This window comes from Epinephelus moara, chromosome 9 (assembly GCF_006386435.1).
Source record: "Epinephelus moara isolate mb chromosome 9, YSFRI_EMoa_1.0, whole genome shotgun sequence".
Classification (NCBI taxonomy): domain Eukaryota; kingdom Metazoa; phylum Chordata; class Actinopteri; order Perciformes; family Serranidae; genus Epinephelus; species Epinephelus moara.
The window spans coordinates 17,141,011-17,163,488 of NC_065514.1; the positions used below are offsets into that span (position 1 = coordinate 17,141,011).

Consider the following 22,478-nt stretch of genomic DNA (forward strand, 5'->3'; position numbering starts at 1 on the left):
AGTGCTATTCTTCATATCTCCTCGGTCTTGTGTTTTCGTCCTCCGGTCTCCCCACCTCATTTTACTCTCCTCCCCCTTCTTGTTCAGGCTGCATGCTGATCAGTATGCAGTAGTTAGTCACTTGCAGCAGAACCAGCAGTAGAGTTGCATAACTGACCTTGTGTTGAAAGACCCCCCCCCCCCCCCTCCTCGTCTATCTCCTCTTCCCTTGCTCATCCTGCAGAATTTTCTTAAAGTCAATATTATGTTAAGCTAATGAGAAAGAGCTCATTTTGGAAACCATAGGACGCTGCCTATAGTCAATGACAGAGAAGCTTCTGCTTGACGCATCCCTGTCCAAATAGGGCAGGACTTAGTAACTGAGTGTTTCTCCTCAATTCAGTTCCATACTTGTTGTTGTTTTGTAAAGGATGCCACTGACATCGCTGCTTTTTGTAGTCTTGCTGGTGCCTGAGGGGAGTGCAGTCATAATGCCAGCTCATCATTTTATTCAGATACTTCTATTTTCATCCCTCAAGTATCCCTCAGAATGTGTAGCTTTGTATGTAAGAAAGTGTGAGAGTGTTTCGACTCAAAACCTCTATTAGTCATTTATTTTCTACCTTTTTTTCTCAGGTTTAGCCTTGGTCCTGAAAAAAAAAGAACAACCTCTTATATTTAGATAAGGAACAAAATACTAATTTGGCTATTTTTGTGGGTAATATAATTTTCCTTTGCACCCTCAATTGAAAATCAACTTTCATGAACCTCCTTACACTATAACCAGCCTCCCTACCCAAAGGTTTGGATACTCAAGGTCAAACTATTTCCGCCTTCGAGTGATTCACTTTCATACACATGTAGTGTGACTGCACACGGAAGAAGAATTCTGTTTCTGCCTCGCTGTGAGATGACATTTATGGACCCTTCCCACCAGAGTGCTCAGCGTCTGCTTTAGCTCAGCATTTCATTATTATATTCTGCTTTATGTTGAGGCGGACTCATGATATGAAGGTTTCCGTCCTGTGGATGGTGGTCCGCTGCCACCTGCTGGATGTTATGTCCATTACAATCTCAGCTTTTTTCTGTCCATCTTTTCTTCTTGGCATGTAGACCTAAATATAATATAGTATGATACAGTCAATTACTGATATTTTGTCTCTACAATGTTTGTGTCTCCAGATGTTTATCATCGATCAGGCAGAGGGTGACCACTGTTCATTAAAGGAATTCACCGTTACCGGCTCCACATATGCCCCAGATGGAGAAGTGTGAGTATTCTCAGTCTCATACGCCTGTGTGCCATTCGATGAGAATATTGTATGTAAAACAAAATCAATCCCACTACTTTAAAGGGATCCTTACAACCTAATGCGATCATTTATTTTGGAACGCTTTGATGTAAACCATGTGGGTTTCATCATGCTACAAACACAAACCCCAACTTGTTTTTAATGGAATCTGCACAGCCGGCTCATTTGCTGCTTCCTGTCTTCGCCTGTTTTGTTTAGGTTCCATGATGGCAAACCAGTCAGATGTTCCCAGTATGATGCCTTGGTGGAGCTGGCCTCTATCTGTGCTCTCTGTAATGATTCCTCACTGGACTATAATGAGGTTGGTGGAGAAGCTTTTGCATGCCTTGCATGTTTTTTGTGACATTTTCTGATGAAGATTGATTATATGGTTTTTCCTGTCTCTCTGCCTGTGTCTGTTCAGACCAAAGGTGTGTATGAGAAGGTGGGTGAGGCCACAGAGACGGCGCTCACATGCCTGGTGGAGAAGATGAATGTGTTTGATACAGATGTCAAAGGCCTGTCCAAGATTGAGAGAGCCAACGCCTGTAATTCTGTACGTAACCTCCTTTTCTATAAAGTCATTTCCTACCAATAGAGACCAATTGCAGAAAGACGACTAACAAACTGCCATTGTGTTTTATTAAATCTCCAGGTGATCAAGCAGCTCATGAAGAAAGAGTTTACACTGGAATTTTCCAGAGACAGGAAGTCCATGTCTGTGTACTGCACTGCTAATAAGGCCCGTTCCTCTGTTGGAAAGATGTTTGTGAAGGTAAGAAACAGACAAAGTGAGAATCACTCTTGGGTTTGAATTTTCCAAGGTGGGGACATACAAAACATGACTTTGCTGATGTTGCTAGATAGTATTGACCAGCTGTCTATCAACATGTTAAATATTTGTCCCTAAAAATGCTACAAAATGAGATGTTTTGCTTCTTTAGATTGTTTCTCTTACAGACTGTTTTGTCCTTTCCTTTGTATTCTCATCCCCCTGTCTGTGCCTACTCATAGGGTGCTCCTGAGGGAGTGATTGACAGGTGCACGCACATCCGTGTAGGCAGCAACAAGGTGCCCTTGACCCCTGGCATCAAGGAAAAGCTAATGTCTGTGATCAGGGAATATGGAACTGGCAGGGACACCCTGCGCTGTCTGGCTCTCGCCACCCGAGACCACCGCATGAGCAAGGACGAGCTGGCGTTGGAGGACTCCACTCGTTTTATTGAGTATGAGGTGAGAGCCGGGGTGGATTGATACGGATGATGATTTCTCCTATGGCTTTTGTCTCACTTTTGGTTTCTAGGTTCCTCTTCAGGTGTGATGTTGTTGACTGTCAGTGTCTGATGGTTTTAAGTGAGAATAAGGAAAATAGTCTGAATGTTGCATCTATTTCTGTTTTGTCACCTAGACTGATCTGACATTTGTTGGCTGTGTGGGCATGCTGGATCCCCCCAGGGCAGAAGTGGCAGCCTCTATTCGACTCTGCCGCCTTGCAGGCATCCGAGTAATCATGATCACTGGAGACAATAAGGGTACGTAGAGAAAGTCACATCTGCTTAGGGAGAAAATTAACTTCTTTTTAACAGTGTTAATTTTAATGTGACATAGAGCATTCTTCACTAAACACAAAGGAAAATAGTCACAATAATTCTGATGCTCACTCACATTCCAGGAATGCTTGACAAGTACATGTGCCCTCTTTGTATCTCAGGGACAGCCGTGGCTATCTGCAGACGCATTGGTATTTTCGGAGAGGATGATGATGTTTCCAGCATGGCTTTCACTGGCCGAGAGTTTGATGATCTGTCGCCTGCTGCACAGAGAGATGCCGTGGTCAAGGCCCGCTGCTTTGCCCGTGTCGAGCCTTCACACAAGTCCAAGATTGTTGAGTACCTGCAGTCCTACGATGAAATTACAGCTATGGTAAGAAAAGGCCCTCTGGCCTCGCCCATAAAATGTTATTATCTACCATCTGTTAGTTTATTCTTTTTTAAACATGAACAATTTCCTCCAAACCAAAATGATCTTGAAATAAAATCAAATAAAATCAGCGGTCACCAAGTGGAAATTTATTACACACTGTAAAATAATGCTTCCTAATTTCCTGCTGTGGTTTTTGCTCTCCCCTCAGACTGGTGATGGAGTCAATGACGCTCCAGCTCTAAAGAAGGCTGAGATTGGTATTGCCATGGGCTCAGGCACAGCTGTGGCCAAGACCGCCTCTGAGATGGTGCTGGCCGATGACAACTTTTCCACCATCGTAGCTGCAGTGGAGGAAGGCAGAGCCATTTATAACAACATGAAGCAGTTCATCAGATACCTCATCTCTTCAAATGTGGGCGAAGTTGTCTGGTAAGTATGACTCGTTTATGCACAGTCTCTCTGAAATACACACAAAACCTCAGTCAACACCAATTTATTTCACTCTGTCAGAATCATAATCATGCTTCTCTTGTGTGCAGCATCTTCCTGACTGCAGCTCTTGGATTCCCTGAAGCCCTTATCCCTGTTCAGCTGCTCTGGGTCAACCTGGTGACCGATGGTTTGCCCGCCACTGCTCTGGGCTTCAACCCACCAGACTTGGACATCATGAGCAAGCCGCCACGCAACGCCCGCGAGCCCCTCATCTCTGGATGGCTCTTCTTCAGATACCTAGCCATTGGATGTAAGTGTTTGCAGCATGTGTATGTTTCTGTTCTTCACTGGGTCGACTCAACGCCAGAGAATCTGGGGGAAACAAAATCGCCAAACATTAACTGGTATTTAAGGAGCCTGCTGATATTCTTTTGTGTCCACTATTGTTTGTACAAAAGTGCTGATAGAAAACTTGAGGAGGCATCACTGCACACTGAACCCTGACAGGATGTGAAAGTAAAGTTAGTTTAGGTAGACATTAGAAAACACACGTCTAATTGCAGTTTGCGTTCATCTTGGATTTAAAAACCAGACATCTGTATCATTATGTGTGTGTATCTGAGTGATATGTTTTTTGTTTGATCCCCAGGTTATGTTGGTGCTGCCACCGTTGGTGCTGCTGCGTGGTGGTTTGTTGCTGCTGAGGATGGTCCAAGGATCACTTTTTACCAGCTGGTATGAATTAACAGCCAAACAACTACTGTCACACTGTAGGGATGTTCCTGGCGACTAATTTCCCTGTCGACTAAATGAAAATTTTAATTAAGACTAGTCGACCCGTCTAAAAAAAGGAAAACACTCAGAAAACAGTCAAAATTAAGCATTTGAAACATTGTCCCAACAAATATTGTGTGTATTAAGAGCCCTTTGAAGCCTTTAATCACAATCCTCAGCAACCATGTTGGATTTTTAAATGCTGCTGAAGTACGAGACACTTTGCGTGTTATGTGAACATGACGGCAACTCAGTCAAAAGTTAACCACTTAAAGTTATCAAATAATATAACATCTCAAAAAGATGAATTGCTGCTGAATTCATTTTTTAGATCAAAGTACTGCCACACAGCGCTGGTTTTGCGCGAGGACATCTCTCTTATTTCCCGCCATGCTGTTTTAAAACTCCAGTCTACTGGAGCATTACTGCGGGGAGGGGGGGTGCTGTCTGACGGCTCTGTAGCGCCCACTAGTGGCGGGCAGCTGCACGACAGTTAAGCCTCCTCGTACATGAATACTAATAGGTTTAACTAACTAATAGTTCTGGGTCCGACTACCAAGGGGGCGGACGTTTAATCGTTTAGACGTCTGATCGCACGTGTCCCTAGATTAAACACACTTCAACAGTAACATTTAGATTTTATCTGCTGCTACCTTTAATTGGTATTCTCTCTCTCTCTTCCAGAGCCACTTCCTGCAGTGTGGTCCAGAGAATCCAGACTTTACGGATCTGGACTGTAAAGTGTTTGAGTCCCCTTACCCTATGACCATGGCTCTGTCTGTGCTGGTCACTATCGAGATGTGCAATGCCCTGAACAGGTGAGTCTGAGCAAGGCGTCCTCACAGCAGGTCTAACATGTTCGAAATGATTTGTTTTAGTCCACTTAAACAAAAGCTATCATCTTTTTCCTCAGATAATGCTCTCTGTGGCCAACTTAACTTCAACTTTCACACACAACCAGTGTGTTTTATGTGGAATGATAAACATACAGTGCAGTATTTGTTAGTTTTGGCTCTGAAGTCAGTGTGCAAGTTTCTAACAAACATGTCCGTTTGTCTTTGTTGTTGCTCAGTGTGTCAGAGAACCAGTCCCTGCTGAGGATGCCTCCCTGGGAGAACGTGTGGCTGCTGGGAGCCATCTGCCTCTCCATGTCCCTGCACTTCCTCATCCTCTACGTGGAGCCTCTTCCTGTGAGAAATATTTCCTTTAGTTTGACACAGAGAATGTGATACTGTGGAATGAGTAACACAAGAAATGTTGTCGGTTATTCGGCTCAAATCGTGATCAAGTCCGATCTGTGCCTGAGACTGAACCAGAGTTTGACATATGTCTTGTGTGCTTCCTCTCAGATTATCTTCCAGATCACCCCCCTGAATCTGACACAGTGGCTGATGGTGCTAAAGATCTCACTGCCTGTCATACTACTTGACGAGATGCTCAAGTTTGCCGCCAGGAACTACCTGGAGCCCGGTAAAGAACTGGAGAAGCCCGCCAGCTGCAAAAGCTGCTGCCTGTCTGCATGCATGGAGGGCATCTCCTGGCCCTTCGTGGCCATCTCCCTCCCCTTGGTCCTCTGGATCTACAGCTCCGACACTAACTTGGCCGACATGTTCTGGTCCTGACTGACTTGAGCACAACCTCGACTCTTTCCATTTCCTCCCCCTGCCCCCACCGCCATCACCTCCCTCTGTCCTCTCCCTCTTCCCTCTCTGCCTTCCTTACATGTGCATAGCTTGCGTGCGTGCGTGTTTGTAGAGTTAGCGTGTGTACTTGTGCGTGCCTATCGCGTGTGTGTACGAGAAGGACCAACTTTAACACATGAAAACGTAACAATTAATATAATGTTAACATTAAGAAGTCACCTGGTTTGAGTTGGGAACGGCTTTTTGAGTGGGTGAGGCTTTAAATGCGAGTGTTAGAAGACCATCACTCCCGTAGCTGTGGACTTTGTTGCTGGTTTGAAAGAAAATATACTGTTGCCAGTTTTTTTTTTATTATTATTATTATTATTGTCAATATTGCCTTGAAGGTTTTTATTTTTAATGATTTGGGGAACATTTGTCTCATGTCACTACAGTAACAGCAGCATTTTGTTTCGCTTCCCTCGTCATGAAAGTAATCCAAGAAGCCCATTGATCTGTATAGAGATTGAATTTTATGCAACTTTTTTTATGGCTTTGTCAATTGTTTGACCAGCGTGGCTTAGACATACCGCCTTCATTTATTTTCACATGTTTACCATTGTGTCTTCAGTATAAACTCAGAGCTCTTTCAGAGAGGACAAGCTCCGTGTGGCAGACCAGGACGGGGGGAAAGGTTTGGGAGTGAACATTCGAATGCTCCGCTTAAACAAAAAGAAAAAAAATATCATGACAAACAAAAGCCGCATGTCCTGTGACCAAGCATGAACTGTATGTGGTTTCTCATCCCTAATTTAATGTGTATGTCCCCCCCCCTCCTTCATGTTGGAGTATAAATAAACCTCATGGATTTTTTTTTTTTTTTACTGTAATGATTTGAAAATAAGCCAGTTTTTCTGCACTGGGCAGAGCACAGCTACCTCAATATGATAAATTTTGTTTTGCTCATCTCTAGATGCTTTTCCGAAACGGTCTTGCTACAGCGTAACATCCGAGGTGTGCCCCTATTTGCTTGTGCAGAAAACAAAGAACAAAATTTTCCTTCCCTCTAACATTTTTAAGGATATATTTTGTTTGTGTTGATTTTTTTTTTTTTTGACTCTCATTAACTTTATTTGTGTTTTGCTTTGGAGACAGAACTCCATGCTGTTTGATTCAAAGGACAGTGATGTTAAGAATCCTAAGAAATAAATACTAATACACAACTCCAAAATGATCTTGGAAATAAGAACCCAAAATGTTGTTTTTTTTTTTTACGTCAAAGAAAAATACACTCATAAACCCTTTGAATCAAAGTGTTTTCTGTCTTTATTTAACGAGGCCAATTATGGACATGATTCATATCCAGTGTTTTTTTGTATGTGCATTTAATACTTGAATACAAATCATTTCAGACATATGAATGCTCCGGTGTCCTTGGCACAACATGACGGGAGAGCAGCGACAGATTTGTGTATATGTGACTCTTACAGGCTTTAATATCTGGAGGTCTTAGTTTGCTCTGGGCGTGACACACTCTGGTAGTGTACACATGTTGGATCTCAGCCCACACAGTCGACCGCACTGATCTTAAGCATTACTTTGTGTGAGGAAATCTAAAGCATGTTTTTTGGGTAGATGCCTGGGTTTGTTCGCACCGTGTGTTTGTGTTCCACTTACAACTGTGTGCTTTTCTTCCTCAATGCCTTCCATTGGCTCCCCTGTCACTAGAGTGAGTATCCATTTGCTTTTTTTTTTTGTCACACTCCACCAAATACAATTCAACACAGTAGAATTTAAAGAAACAAAAGGGCAGTTTTAAAGGAACATTCCACCATTTAAAAGAAGCATTTTGAGTTGTAAATGTAGTTCTTCCTCGTCTTGATGCGGTGTCAATGTCAACCACATTCCACCATTGTGAATGTCACTGTGTGCTGATCTGTTCACCGCTCTGACACATGCCTATATTCACAAAATCAATACCTGTCGTCTTAGTTCTTTGGTAGAAAAATTGATTTTAAAATTGCAATCTTTCTTTTGTACTAATGTTTTTTCCTTCTCCCTTCTAGGTTGGCTCTCATAAAAGCTTCGCACATTTGTAAGAGTGGGCTCCGAGGCTGGAGTCACCCTACCGTCCAGCATGTGCGCTCACTCTTACTCCACACACCTCAGACACCATGACGACCAGCAGTATGTGTGTACCCTTGCACAGATTTAAAGAAAAAAAAGGACGTTTCACAGTAATAAGACCAAAATACATGTACTTAAACACACACACACACACACTTCTTAATACACTTATACCTCTGTGTGCAGATGCTATATCAATATGACACTATTCCAGTTTTGTGTGCAGGGAGAGTTTTCGACGCCCTCGATGTTCCTTCTTGCATGAAGAACTTGTTTCTGACTTCCATGGTAGCTCGTCACGTAGAGAATCTTTAAAACACCGGGTCTAACGGTCTTAGCTGTACATCAGTGTACAAAACATTCATGCATGCGTTCCAGCTGTACGTAGGCTTTGCGATTTGTATTTATAGATTCTAATGTATGATACTCAAATGACATATTAAGATGGTTTTAAGATGGATATATCATAGATATGTAAATCACTGTTTTTATTGTAACGGTTTGGGTAATTTGCACAATAGAAGACATGGAGAAGTGACTCATGCTGAACTTGACTGTGCTCTACTTGAGTTTTTTAAACGTTGATTTCTCCCCTCCGACAGGTACTGTAGGCCGATCACTGACTCATTTACTTTCTGATGAGGTAGTCCTTTGCAATGAGGGCAACAGACTAACACTTTGATTCATTGGTAATCCTGCAATACAACAGTGTTCTCCTGTTTTCTTATTGCATCTGCGTTACTACTACTATTATTATTATTATAATTATCATCATGTATCTTTATCAACTGCTGTAAAACTGTGATCTAATGTGAGGGGGCCCGTGCTGTCCCCTCAGCGACACCTGGTCGAAGAACAATATTAACCATATGTAAAAAGACGATCATTATTGATGAGTAATAATGGTTGTACATGCATTACTGAGGTTGTGGTTTCAGGTAAATAAAACAATATAGTATTTCAACTGTGTCGTTTTGCATTCTTTCATGTTGTTTTGTCACTTTCACAAAATTAGTCATTTATGGGATTAAAAACATCAGTACCACTGGGTTAACTATTCAGCAAAGATCTACACTAAGATCTTTTATAAAGCCCTCAAAGAGTGGTGACATTGATGTCAACATAGTATGAAAGTGTAATGAATTCACATTAAGGGAAAAATGCCCTGTTTTTCTGGTTTGACAAGATTATTATCTCAGAATTATATCAAACACTTTCATGAATAAAGAGTGCTTGTTTCTTTGAATTGATGAAGTTGTTATCTCAAATTTTGTGAGAAAACTTAATGGAAAAAAAAATCAAGTGCCTTGGAATTATGAGAAAAACTTTCATTTAACAAAAGCCCTTATTTTTCTGAAATACAGAGATTATTATCTCAGATTTATGAGAAAAGTTTTTATGAAAAAAAAAAATCTGAATTAACGTGAATTAGGAAGATTATTATGCCAGTATTCTGAGAAAAGATTGTTCTTGTTTTTCTGTATCAAATTATCTCAAAATTATAAGAAAAAATTAATGGAAGGAAAGAAATCTGCATATTTTTCTATTATAATTGTTGTTGCTCAGTGTGTCAGAGAACCAGTCCCTGCTGAGGAAAGAAAGAATTATGAGAAAAGAAATAATGAACAAAATTCTTTCACTGAATTAACAAGAGCATTATCATGGTATCCTGAAAGATTTAACTTTTAAAAAACTGCTAAAATAAACTTGTTTTTATTATCTCAGAATTATGAAAACAAAATAAATTAAAAATAATAATAATAATGGAAGGAAAAAATCTGTTTATTTTTCTGAATTAACAAGGCTATTAGCTATATGGAAAAAAAACTTTTTTAAAGAAAAACTATCTGATTAATAGGAAAAGTTTTCATGGAAGAACAAAATTTCTTCTGAATCAACACAATTGTTGTGTGACTGTTCTGTAATTATGAGAAAACTTTTCATGTAAAAAAAAATTTAATTCATGAGATTATTATCCCAGTATTCTGAGAAGATATTTCATTTGAAAAAATAAGATAAAAAGACAAAAAAAACCACATTGTTTTTCTGTATTAAATTAATCCCAGAATTATGAGGAAAAAAATCATTGAGGAGAAGAGAATGTTTCATGAAGAAAACATTCAAGGCCTACTCTTGTTTTTCTGAAATAATGAGATGATCTGAGATAATCTCGTTAAATTCAGAAAAAACAATAAAGATTTTTTTTTCCATGTCAACTTTTTAATAACTGAGATAATGATCGTGTTAATTCAGATAAAAGATTTTTTCACTGGACTTCGCTTCTGTACCATGGAGCACCAGATGTGTGTACAGTAGTATGACATTCCTCCACTGGGTGGCAGCGTTGAGTTAAAGATCCCAGCAGCACTCGTGTATGTTCTGTAACACCTGCTTGACAGGTACAGCCACCAGCTTTTAAAGGAACCCAGGAGGAGTAATGTGATCAAATTATTCTGATTATTAACTTTAAATAAAATGTGCATTAGCAAAATAATGGAAGAATTGATAGCTTACTGGTTTAAAGGACATTTAAAAGGCAATGTTAAAACCTGTATCTGTGGCAGTCTATGATTTCTAGGCTCTGTGGATCTGAATGTGCAGCCAAGAAAGAAACCAGTAATAATGCAGTGAAATACATGTGTGTGGGTTTTCCAGAATAATGAGGTCTGTGGTGCTGATGCAAAATATTCTCTTAAAACTTAAGATGTGAAAATAAGTTTCAGCAGTTGACTCTTACATCCATAAAACACGCCTGGATCAGTAATGAGCTGAGGAGGAGGCTGCATCCCTGCTCTGTCTCTTTAACCAGCAGGCTCCCTGTCACTCTGGTCCCTCCCATTCCTGCAGCCCTCCAGTGTTGCTGGCCTGAGATGGGAGCGCACACAGCGGCGGCACCATCACGGCCCAAGAAACGGGATAAACCTGGAAAAGAACAGGGGAAAAATAATCAACAATACCACATATGTACCGTGGAGAACAATGGGATAACGACGCAGTGATTCCACTCACACCGGATCTCACCGCTCAGCCGCGCGCTCTAAGAAACTCAGATGTTGTCGTCGCTTGTGATTTGCGCTTTTTCTCCTTTCTCCTTGAGCGCTGCTGGTACAAAGGCGCCTGGTGTGGAGCAGCAGCAGCACCTGGGATTACGCTTACATGAATGGGGCAGAGTGAACGGACCTGCTAAACCCGGAATAGTAGACGGAGACAGTGAGTAAACCCACGCAGGATTAACACACTTTCTTCTTTCTCTCTGTGGGAGCCAGATCCCCGTGTCACCCTGCGAGGACAGATGCTGTCATTGTGTCGAGGCTGAGATTTAAAAGAAAAAAAAATCTTCTCAAAGTGTCCTATTCTGGAATAATGCATGAGAGAGACTGCAGCTTTTTATTCCTATTCATGCCCCGCACATTCCCAGTTATTCCAGTGGCTGAGCAGCCGGTTTCTCTTGTTCACACTGGGATGTATTGTTGCATCTGCGCAGCCCACGACAAGTGTCAGCAATTAGACTGCGTGTGTGTGAACGGATTACCTAAAGGCCTGTTTTAAACACTGCTTTCTAACTGTAAGTGGCCATTGTTGTCGAGAAGGATTCAGTGGAGAACAGGACTGGGAAATAAGGGGCCAAACCGTGCGCCCTTGGTGTGATTCTCCAGCGTGTGCGCGCCGGGGTCGATCACAGAGATAGATTAGGCACAATATGGTGGAACCGGTTGGATTCATCGAGGCGTGGAAAGCGCAGTTCCCCGAGTCCGAGCCCCCCAAAATGGAGCTGCGATCTGTTGGTGGCATCGAGCAGGAGCTGGAGAAGTGCAAAGCGTCCATCAGGCGCCTGGAGCAGGAGGTGAACAAGGAGCGTTTCCGTATGATCTACCTGCAGACCCTCCTGGCCAAGGAGAGGAAGAGCTATGATAAGCAGCGGTGGGGCTTCAGGAAGACGCCTCTGGGCGAAGGGATGGACCCTGCGGCCACACAGGGCGCAGAGTGCCAGTCCCAGCAGCCGCACATGCAGGAGACTGGTGGAGTTGGAGTAGGAGTGGTTGGTGGAGGGTATGGAGGTGGTAGTATGGATAGAAGCCGCTATCAGCCTCTTGGAGACGGAGCTGGCAGATCTAAACCCAGGCCTCCACCAGCCAGGAAGTCTGCCTCCCACGGAGATGGCCTGGAGTCAGCCTTTGAGGTCCCCCAGCAGGCTGAGTCAACATCCTGCGACAACCTCGACGGCCTCTCCCCATCCAAGCAGAGAGGTGGTATCTCCGTGTCGCCCCGCAGGCTCAATGTGCCACCCACAGAGAAGGACCTGCCCTCTGACCCCAAAGACAAGATGGGGATGGGGCTTGGCGTGGCAGCTCTCAGGTCCAACTTCGAGAGGATCAAACGGGCCAACTCTCACTCGGCGGGGGATGTAGCAAAGGGCCAGGAGAAGCAGCTGCCGCCACCGCCGCCGCCATTCTACTCTAACATGGAATTCCACCATGAGAGGGGTCTGATCAGGGTCAACGACCGGGATGTGTCAGACAAGATCAGCTCACTGGGCAGCCAGGCCATGCAGATGGAGCGGAAGAGGTCTCTTCACTCCCTCCCAGGTAACCTCGCCACAGTGGCGGGGGAGCTCCGCGCTAGGCCGGTGTACAGAGGCCGGTCTACTGAGAGCACCTGTGGCTATGATGCTGAATATGAAGATGGGGAACCCAACCAGCGACACTCAGGGAGGGCCAACGGTGGCAAACCTCCACCACCTCCTTGGCAGCCGTCCGAGTTCCAGGCGTACTCCAGTGTCTACGTTGGCGGGGTGATGATGGGTGAAGGTGGTGGCGGAGATGGGAGAGGTGGTGGTGGAAGTGGAAGTGGTAGTGGTAGTGGAGTCACAATGAGAGACATTGGAGGAGGCGATGACCACCTCCTGACCTGGCCACGCCGTTCCTACTCCCCGGGGAGCTTCGAGGATGTCGGTGGAGGTGGCGGCTACACGCCGGACTGCAGCTCCAACGAGAACCTGACGTCCAGCGAGGAGGACTTCTCGTCAGGTCAGTCCAGCCACGTCTCACCCAGTCCCACCACGGCCTTCCGCCGACCATTTAGAGAGAAGAGCCGCTCGCCGTCCCAAAACTCCCAGAACTCGCAGCACTCGTTTGACAGCAGCAGCCCTCCGACACCGCAGTCCCAGAAGCGTCACCACCGGCAGCAGGGAGGCCACGTGGTCATGTCTGAGGCCACTATTGTGAGCGTTCGCAAGACCGGTCAAATCTGGCCACCTGCTGCCCATCATGACCTCGTGCCCCACGGCAGAACGTCCCATGACAACAGTTACCATGGAGACCACCTAGGTGAGTGGTGGCTGCTGTCTCTAATCTGTGTGCTGGTGGGGAGCAGGTGGGCTGGAGTGTAAAGCACATTTCAGACCCTGTGCAGGAGCAGTGTGGCTGGATGAGTGTGTGGGAGGAGGAATGAATGAAAGCCTGAGTGAATGAGTGTAATTCTACTCATGTGTTGGCATCTCTTCTTCTGCATTTTTCACCTCTTCCTCACGTCTTTCCTCTTAAAACCACAAAGCAGCCAAATGTTGACGTGATTGATATTACGGGCGTGATAGTGTGTGTGTGTGTGTGTGTGTGCGAGCCAACACGCAGGACTGTGTGTTCTTTGGACGGCCCCGTGTGGGAGACAGATGAAAGATCCACCTCTGCTTATTCTTGGAATGTCAGGCGGGTGGGTGAACAATAAATGCGGTCAGTCTGGGTTGAAGCTGCAGGTCTAGCCTCTTTCAGACGACTCCTCCGGCTCTGAGTATGGAATTCCAATCACAGGTGTCTGTCTGCATGTCTGTCTCTCGTTTGGCTTCTACAGAGTAGAAAACAATCCCCTGAACCTCCGGCTGGAACTCCTCACCAGCTTTTAGCACAAAAGAAATTCTCTCCTCAAACCATTCTGTGCAGTAACCCTAACTACTTAATTGCAGCCTTGGAGCCACAGTACCTGTAGCAGATAGATGTGCAGCCTGGAGCTCACTGGGCAGCGGCTAACTTTGGCTGTCAGGCTCAAGCCTAACAACAGTGGAGCGTGTTGCTCAAAGGAGCACATTAAGAGGGCTTAGGTTGCTGTAATTCCTCGCTGAAGTTTCCACTGCAGAGGCGGTGCCAGCTCACAAGATGTGAAACCAAACACTGCTCGGGTAGTTCAAATATTTGACATCATTTTTAGTCAGTGAGTGTTGTTTACCGAGGTGCTGTTAGCCTGCACATTTCTGCTTGTTGTCTCTCTCTGGTTTGCTGCTGTTGGAAGTGTGTTTTAGCGCCCACTGTATTGTAACAGATTTGGTGCTGGCGCCCAGCTGGAGCAGACAGGCAGCAGGGTCAAGGCATCACACGCCTGCTCTAGTGCCAGGATGAAGTGGAAGGAGGGGAAGAGGTAGTCGGATAGTGAATGGGAAAGAGACAGAGAGGGAACTGGAGTATTACATGCAGGGGGAGAATTAGAGCACTGAAAGATAATGATAATAATAGTAATAAACTTTATTTATAAAGCACCTTTCATACAAGGAATGCAACACAAAGTGCTTTACGATAAGGGAATTACATGCACCATGTGCTTCCCATTTTAACAGACAGAATGAACCTTAAACAGGCCAACAAGGCAATTCAATATAAAAGGACATTTAAATACAATTAAACTTAAAAAATAAGATGGAAAAAACATACTTAGAAGGCATTATAACTTAATATCAGCAAAACTATAAATCATAAATCATAAAAACAAATAAAATATGACATTTTAAAAGAATTGCAGCAGTGCTACGTGTAAAAAGTCTCAGTTTCAGGCCTGTATCACGTTAGTCATAGCTAGTTAAAGGTCCAGTATGTAGGATTTAGGGGTCACATGTCCATTCTGATTGGACCACAAGTGCAAAAGACAAAGACAAAAAACACACTATATTTTTAAAAACACTGAATTTCCAGCACATAACTTTTATTTTTAGGTGCCGTTTCTTGCTGTAGAGTAGGTGAGTAGCTGACAGCGACTTGACAGACCGCAAACTAGTCGTAAACTGTATGGACCTTGAACTAATGACTAAAGAGAAATCTGGACCCTGTGGCTGGACCAGTTGGGAACCACTACTTTAGTTTATAATCACCTGAAAATAAGAAACGCCATGTTTTTGTTACCTCAGAATGAGCTGTCTATATCTACATCAGGAGTGGGTCCTAGTCTACGGGGATCGCCATGCTGCACCGCCATGTTTCCACTAGGGCTGCATCGACTAATCGATGACTAATCGACTATTAAAATAATCGGTAACTATTTTAGTAATCGACTAATCGGTTTGAGTCATTTTTCATAGAAAAGTACTATAAAAGTACCCCAAAATACTCTTATTGCAGCTTCTTATGTTGAAATATTGGCAGCTTTACACACTCTCCCATAACGGTGAACTAAAACCCTTTGGTTTGAGTACGAAACAAGACATTAGATGACATAATTTTGAGGTTTGGGAGAAACAGACCGACATTTTTCAACATTTTAACACATTTTTTGATAAAATGATTAGTCGACTAATCGAAGAAATAATCGACAGATTAATCGACAATGAAAATAATCGTTAGTTGCAGCCCTAGTTTCCACAGTTGCCCACAACAGACGAACCAAACACTGTCTCTACGTAGGGTCATTTGTGTTTTCGTATCATCCACCATAGTTAAAAGTCCCTCCGCAATGAGCACCGTCTGAAACACATCGATTTTTCTGATGTGAAACTGCTTTATGTAGTGTTTTTACTGGTTTAAATCACCCATTCTGTTTGTTTTGGAGAGGAAGAGACCTCCGCGGATAGTTCGGCTATATAGGGCAAATACTCAACAAGGGATTTGGCAATGTAGCTTGGTCTGAGACCATTTAGGGCTTTGTATATAAGGAGAAGGACCTTGAAATCAATTCTGAATGTTACAGGAAGCCAGTAGAGAGGAGCTCTCTTCTTGGTTCTGGTTGATAGTCGAGCTGCAGAGTTTTCAGCATCTTTTTGATGTATAAATACTTTAGCTAGCCATTTCAGCCATTTCTAAGGTAAAGAAAGAGTGTAAGCTGAAAGCTAATTTAAATGATGTGAAGGCCTAATATGATTAATGTTATGCTGTTGTTATATGTGATACAGGGCCAAAGACATTACTGTCATCATTCTGGGTAGCATTACTGTCTGAAACCTGATGCCGCTCATCGCCTAAATATCCTGAACAGCGAGCAGGTCTCTGTGCATCTATAATTCATTTATTTGAATAGAACCACTGACACAGTGGCCCTGGTGGAATCATCTAAAATGTTTTTCCAGACCGGATGCGACCATCAAACTGCAGGGTCCCATCCAGTCCGGAAAACCACCTCATGCATATTTGCAGTGAAAGTGAAAGACATCTCTGTTTAATTACTATTCCCTCCCTGATGACAACTAACAGGCAAACACCATCGACAATTATGCTAACATTTGTAGCTCTAACAGCAATTAAGATTGTGCACAGTTAGCAGATAGCGAGTCCCCAGCAAATGGCCAGCTAATTCCCCAGCTGCTATGTTTAGGATTATCGCTGCACTGTCTGCTCTCTTTGTTTTAATATCTTTTCCACAACAGTGAGCCCTGTGGGGAGTGAGGCGAGCCGGAAGAGCAGGGATGGAGATGGAGGACTGGTTGGAGGAGGGGGCGGGGGGGTTACAGACAGCGATGCATTTAGTGGGATAATCTGGACTTTGAGCATAAGAAGTAAAAATGTTGGTTAGACACCCTGCGGAGTGGTTTTGTTTTCTAGTCGGGGTTTAAGCCGAGGGCAGACGGGCGTGATGTTGCCAGAGAAGGTGGTGATAACGATGAATATTGCATCATTTCGGGGGCCCCGGCGGTGTGTAGTTTCAGCCGACGGGAGCGGAGCGGAGCGTGGAGAGGATAGTAAGGGAAGACGAATGTGTTTTTGGTGGGCGGCTGATGATAATAATGAAGAGTGGGACGGTGTTTTGAGGGAGACTGAGGGAGGCAGAGTGCAAGGCAGAGCTGTCGTTTCTCGCTTCATTGGTCAGGGATGCGGGGGCTGCAGAGAGGCACAGATGGGAAGAACTCTCCCGTTGCGTAACAGAAACGCACAGACTCTGGCTCACACACAAAGACACACACACACTTGATGTTTACTCTTATACCTTGAGGCTGCCTTCAGCAATAGGTGTGCACGTATGTGTTCAGGTACAGTAGGATGTTTCGTGCCGGCGGTTGACCCGAGTCTGGAGGAGTCGTTCTGATCTATAGTGATTACTTCTCCTCTCTTCTCTGCATGCCAACAACAGTCGTAATTGCCTCATGGTGTGTTTTGTTTATTTAATGTTGGGGAGGGTTTCAGGATGAAAAGTTGACATGCTGAGCCGAGTTTGTCTTTGTGACTACGACAGACAAACTGAGCGAAAGATTAAAATAGAGATATCTCCCTCGAGTGTCGTTCGGTGGGAAAGCAGAGACGCTTGGCAAGGTAAAGCTAAAACATGTTCGGAGGCACAACCTTCAGCTGCCAACTTCTCATTTTTGAACTGAACTGAACAAACATGAGCGCCGCAGTGTTACGTCAAGCATTCATGCCGAGTTAGACGACTGACAAATCTCTTTAACGTCGCCATGACTCAATTCGTCATCTCTTCCTCTGTGAAAGTGAAGAAAATTCTTATTTAATAAAGAATATGGATTTGGAAAGTTTCCCTCAAAGGTGGAAGAAGTATCAGATTTGTGGAAAGGTGAATTGAGATCAAAACCAAACCCCACACGAGTAACCCGCGGAAAGTTCTAGTGAGGTCAGCCCATTGAAGAAAGGGAGCTTTCACTGCTCTCTGTAATGAAATGGGTGGAAACCAAAAATGGCATGTTCCTCCATACGCTCTTTCCATTGATTCATTTAAAGGGAAATCTGCCTCTTAGCCAGAGAATACCTGTGGGTTTGTGTCTCTGAGGGGCGGGGATGCCAAAGCAGAACAGACCTGAGAAAGCTTCAATGGTTGTATTGTCCACTGCCTCCACCTCCCTCAGCTTGGTCCTGTCAGCTATATTTTTAGGCAGGAACAACCTCTTGCTCTCTTTCTGTAACCTCTCTGCTCTCGGGGTTATTTATCACTTCATTTTATGACACCCCAAACTATCTGGATTGGAGATACCACAAGAGCTGATGGAAAAAAGTAATTTCAGTTGTAATTTGGGGGCCAGGGAGGAGAGAGGCCGCCATGTGAGGGGAAAAGTGAACCACTGTGAAGCATTTTTATGGACATTTAAATTTGTAATTGATGTGAAATTGTAGCGCAAAAGACATGAGGCAAATTGAGCTGTTAGCTCGCTAACACATGACCTGCCCAGAGTGAAGAATGAAGATTGTTGCCTCTCTCAGTGAGAGCTTACCAGCTCCGAACCGTAGTTGGGAACACGCTGGCTTATTAACATCAATGATAGCTTGGCTCCTTATTAGCTTGTAACTAGCTTCTCGCAGTCCGGACCGCTCTGCAGAAGGAAGGAATGGTGAGCCATTTGGTGGCTTTATTGCAGTCCTCACCACAGAACAATAAACATGTCCTTCTCATGAGGTTGAACTGTAGCCTTAAGCTTATCTAGACACTTAATTCTACTACAACCATCACTCTTTGCTGCCTGCTGTCCTTACCCTCACAGGTTACCCACAAGGCCACCGCCCTTAAAGGAGAACAGAGTGAGCCGGTAACAATATGTAATACTGCCGACACATCTCATCTGACGCATGATAAAATGCAGTTTAATAGAAACTCTGAAGATTTTATTAGGCCTACCTTTCGTTAATATAACACAACATACCTCAAAAAGTTTTGCTGACAATGTTTTGCTAAATGACCGAACAGACTAAAATCTGCTAGGTTAGCATAATAGCGATGATATTAGCATGTGATATTTCCCTCTCATTTTGAACTACATGAATACTACTTACCCTGAAACACATTTTAGTTTATACGACAACGATTTCAACCGAAAACGGTAAACCTTAGTTGCGTTTTGGCTGATCGTTTACACAACAGCGGCGTTTTGGGTGCCTGAAAATGCAACGTTTTGAAATTGGGTTCCACAGTGCAATATTTTGGAAACAGCACCATCTCAGTTGTCATGTAAATTTGCAATATGCAGTTCTCCTGAAAATGGAAACTTTTCATACATGTGCATTATGGTTCCAGTCACTAGGCATGCGCAAGAAAGTGGACCATCACAACAACAATGGCGGACTCCCGAGCTCTGATTGTGCTGCTTACCTTATTGAATTTATCAATGCTTCTCCAGCAAGGTGTATCTTTACTGTAGCAACTCCACCTCGTCGTCTGTCCAGACAAACTTTCGTGCGGTTGCCATTTTGTTTGTTTATACATCGCCGCTCTGTAGAAGGAAGCAAATGTGTGCAGGCGTGTGTTGTTTCATTACAAAGTCACACCGCCAACTACTGGCCTGGCATGTATACTACAGCGTTTTTGGTCATTTGAACGCTTAACTTTTTTCAAAATGAAAACAAGAAATGATTCCGCCTTCAGCAAATCGTTTTCATGTAAACATGGTCTTAATAAATCACTAGTTTATTTTGCATGACCTTTGTATTGGATTCATGAATAGCTGGTGGAACCCAGTCCTGCGTCACAGTGAAATATTGTAGCAACAACATGTGACTGAAGGAGTCTAAAATGACTTTTCAACCATACTCACCCCTGTATTAATCTGTATGTCTTTACACCTGCAAGGCATCAAACGAAACCTTACTGGGAGTGTGGGTGGCATTGTACGCATAGCATGTGGAAAGGACAAAAAACAGTCGCTGAGAAAAGAAGAGGGCTTGGTGCCCTTGAGGGACATTTGCACATCAAATGTAGTGATGTCATCAGTGTTGCTCTGTGTGTGTTTCTGGGTATTTTGCTAATTATATTTGTTACTGAAAGGTGGAGTCAGCGATTGGATTGTGGAGAAATATTGTCAGAACATCCCTCTCGCTCCCATTGCTCCTCTCTTCAGACACCAGGCCTTTCCCCTGTCCTGTTCACGAGCACGAATGCTCCCTGTTGCTGAGTGGCTGGGTTAGCATTGTGTGTCTCACTCTGTGCCACTTTGTTTGTTGAATTTGATAAAAATTGTATAAGACCTTTAACCTTTAACATCACAATATGAAACATACCCTCGCTTACTTGCTTGGATGTCAGAGTTGTCATGTGTTTTTCTCGGCAACAAGCGGATGATCAGTGAAGAGGATCCTCTTCCTCTCTGAGCCTTAGCGTGTGCATATGTGCAGCCGCACCATGTGATTCAGCATGTTCTTCCATGTGTGTGCGGGGGATGGGGGCCGGGCAGAGAGAAAAGGAATGATGGGAAGAGACGGCTCACGAGACACAGAGAGAGATTTTGTCAGTGGTACCTCCGGCCAAGCTCACATGCTTTACAGTAGTCCGGCGTGGCACAGTGACCCCCTTTTCACACTGAGGGAGGGGAGGGGAGGAGGGAGCGACTCTAACTCTTAAAAAGGCTTGTTCAGTCTGTGCTCTTGAGCGAGCTTGGCAGAGAAAGCCTCGGTTACCTCAGCCGTCCCCAGCACACAGGAGCTGCAGGCTCGCAGTCGGGCCCTGAGTGGTGGAGAGAGGAGGAGAGGAGAGAGGCATGGGAGGATAAGAAGGAGAGATGGATGTGGAGGGAGGAGGGAAAGCGGATCTGCCTTTCCTGCCAGCTGGGTGCTCTGCTCAGCCTTTCATTGGGCTGGTGCAACCTGCTCGGACCAATTACGCTGCCACAAAACAGACCCTTTGTTTCCTTTGCTGGGATCAGTTATGGAGGAAGAAAACTTTCTGAGAATCCTGTAAACTCATTCAAGATTTCAGTTTTTGGCTCGTCTGTGTTATTGCCTGCAGCGTGCCGTGTTTGTTGCATGGTTGATATGACGTAGCATCATGCTCCTGGCAACATAGCCTTTCAGTATACTAAAAAAAAACCCAATATGAAATACAACTTGAAATGATCCAGCTATATGTACAAATATGTAGAAAGCAATCGTGTCTGGTTGTGCTGCATCCCGTAGAAGTCCAGCCTGGCACTGAGGCTTCTGTGGCATTACTGGGTTGGCAGTGGGCAGGAGGGTGGAGCCGCTCCAGCAGCTACCCAGTGAGAGTCAAACTGCCTGGCTTGGTTTGTGGGTCTGGAGCGGCCAGGTTCAGATGCAAGCCTGTATCTGATCCGTGTATGTTTGATGCACGTGGGAAAACAGCTTTAAGGATGGGGGTGTTTGTGCGTCCACTGTCCATTAATTTGAGGGCCGGGGGGGATTTTCGGACATTCATATTAACCTTCGGGTGCAGGGAAGCAGATTGGATGCTCGTAACTAGTCTCTGCAGACATGCAAATACACACACACACATAAACACAAACTCACAGGCCTCCATAGGGTAATTACTCTTCCCTGCTTCTGTTTATTTCTTCTCATTTTCTGTGTGTGCTTGTGTACTTCCCATGCCAAGCATCCAGCCACAATCTTTCCTCTGGTGACCGACTGCTCTTGTTAAAAAAAAAAAAACTTGGAAAATCCCCTCCCATAAATTCTGGTGACTCTTTTCTCCCCATGTGAAGCTGCTTACTCTTTTGAACATCGGCCATCTTGGCTCTGTGTAACATGGCCCACGGTGTCGCAGTCGCTGAGCTTGTCATCTGGATCGGCCACAGCGCAGGACAACTGTGCTAGTTAGCGCTAACCACTCACCACAGGCCTTGTAGTGTGAGTGCTCGCTGGTGTGTGTGTGTGTGTGTGTGTGTGTTCTGGGTTTCTCCTCGTATCCTATCTGAGCTGCATGGGCCGTTAATCACAGCAGCTCTCTAAGGGACCGGGTTAATGTTGGGGGGAGTGGGATGGAAAGAAAGACTTAGTTTATGGTCTCTGGTTAAGACCACAAGGCAACGTGGCGTCCATGAAGATTAATATCAGAATGACCCGAAAGGCCCTCAGAGAGAATTTGTCCAGATTTACCAGTGCATGAGAAGAGGCCTTAAAGGAGCACTCCACCTATTTTACATGTCAAAGTCAATTTGCTGTTCACAGGGAAACTGTCAAAACAGTTGTATAATGTCAGTGGCTCTGGAGGAGCTCTGTCAGATCTGAGAAAATTACTTAAACCACGTCACTTTAGTGTCTCAGCTTGAGCTTAGAGACTGTAGAAATCTAACAGAAAGCCTGTGTTACAAACTGTGACTGCATTAAAGGTGCAATATGTAATGTGTGTCCACATGCTCCAAAGTAATGGGAGGCAGCCAGTGGTGTATTATAGTTATGATGGGCCCCAG

The 22,478-nt window shown here is 44.2% G+C and overlaps 2 protein-coding genes across 2 annotated transcripts in view; both read left to right on the top strand.

Moving 5' to 3' along the window:
- atp2a2b (ATPase sarcoplasmic/endoplasmic reticulum Ca2+ transporting 2b) overlaps window positions 1–7,325 on the top strand; it is a 28,493-nt gene extending 21,168 nt beyond the window's left edge. Inside the window, exons 11-23 of the mRNA XM_050053567.1 lie at window positions 1,162–1,250; window positions 1,491–1,593; window positions 1,696–1,827; window positions 1,927–2,046; window positions 2,286–2,504; window positions 2,680–2,803; window positions 2,983–3,194; window positions 3,403–3,623; window positions 3,734–3,936; window positions 4,276–4,361; window positions 5,085–5,218; window positions 5,473–5,590; window positions 5,750–7,325. Coding sequence (XP_049909524.1) covers window positions 1,162–1,250; window positions 1,491–1,593; window positions 1,696–1,827; window positions 1,927–2,046; window positions 2,286–2,504; window positions 2,680–2,803; window positions 2,983–3,194; window positions 3,403–3,623; window positions 3,734–3,936; window positions 4,276–4,361; window positions 5,085–5,218; window positions 5,473–5,590; window positions 5,750–6,022 — 2,034 coding nt within the window. The 3' untranslated portion in view covers window positions 6,023–7,325. The remainder of the gene's footprint in view (window positions 1–1,161; window positions 1,251–1,490; window positions 1,594–1,695; window positions 1,828–1,926; window positions 2,047–2,285; window positions 2,505–2,679; window positions 2,804–2,982; window positions 3,195–3,402; window positions 3,624–3,733; window positions 3,937–4,275; window positions 4,362–5,084; window positions 5,219–5,472; window positions 5,591–5,749) is intronic.
- Window positions 7,326–11,000: 3,675 nt separating this feature from the next.
- The window catches only part of LOC126395824 (breakpoint cluster region protein-like), a 125,273-nt gene continuing 113,795 nt past the window's right edge, over window positions 11,001–22,478 (top strand). Inside the window, exon 1 of the mRNA XM_050053562.1 lies at window positions 11,001–13,476. Coding sequence (XP_049909519.1) covers window positions 11,850–13,476 — 1,627 coding nt within the window. The 5' untranslated portion in view covers window positions 11,001–11,849. The remainder of the gene's footprint in view (window positions 13,477–22,478) is intronic.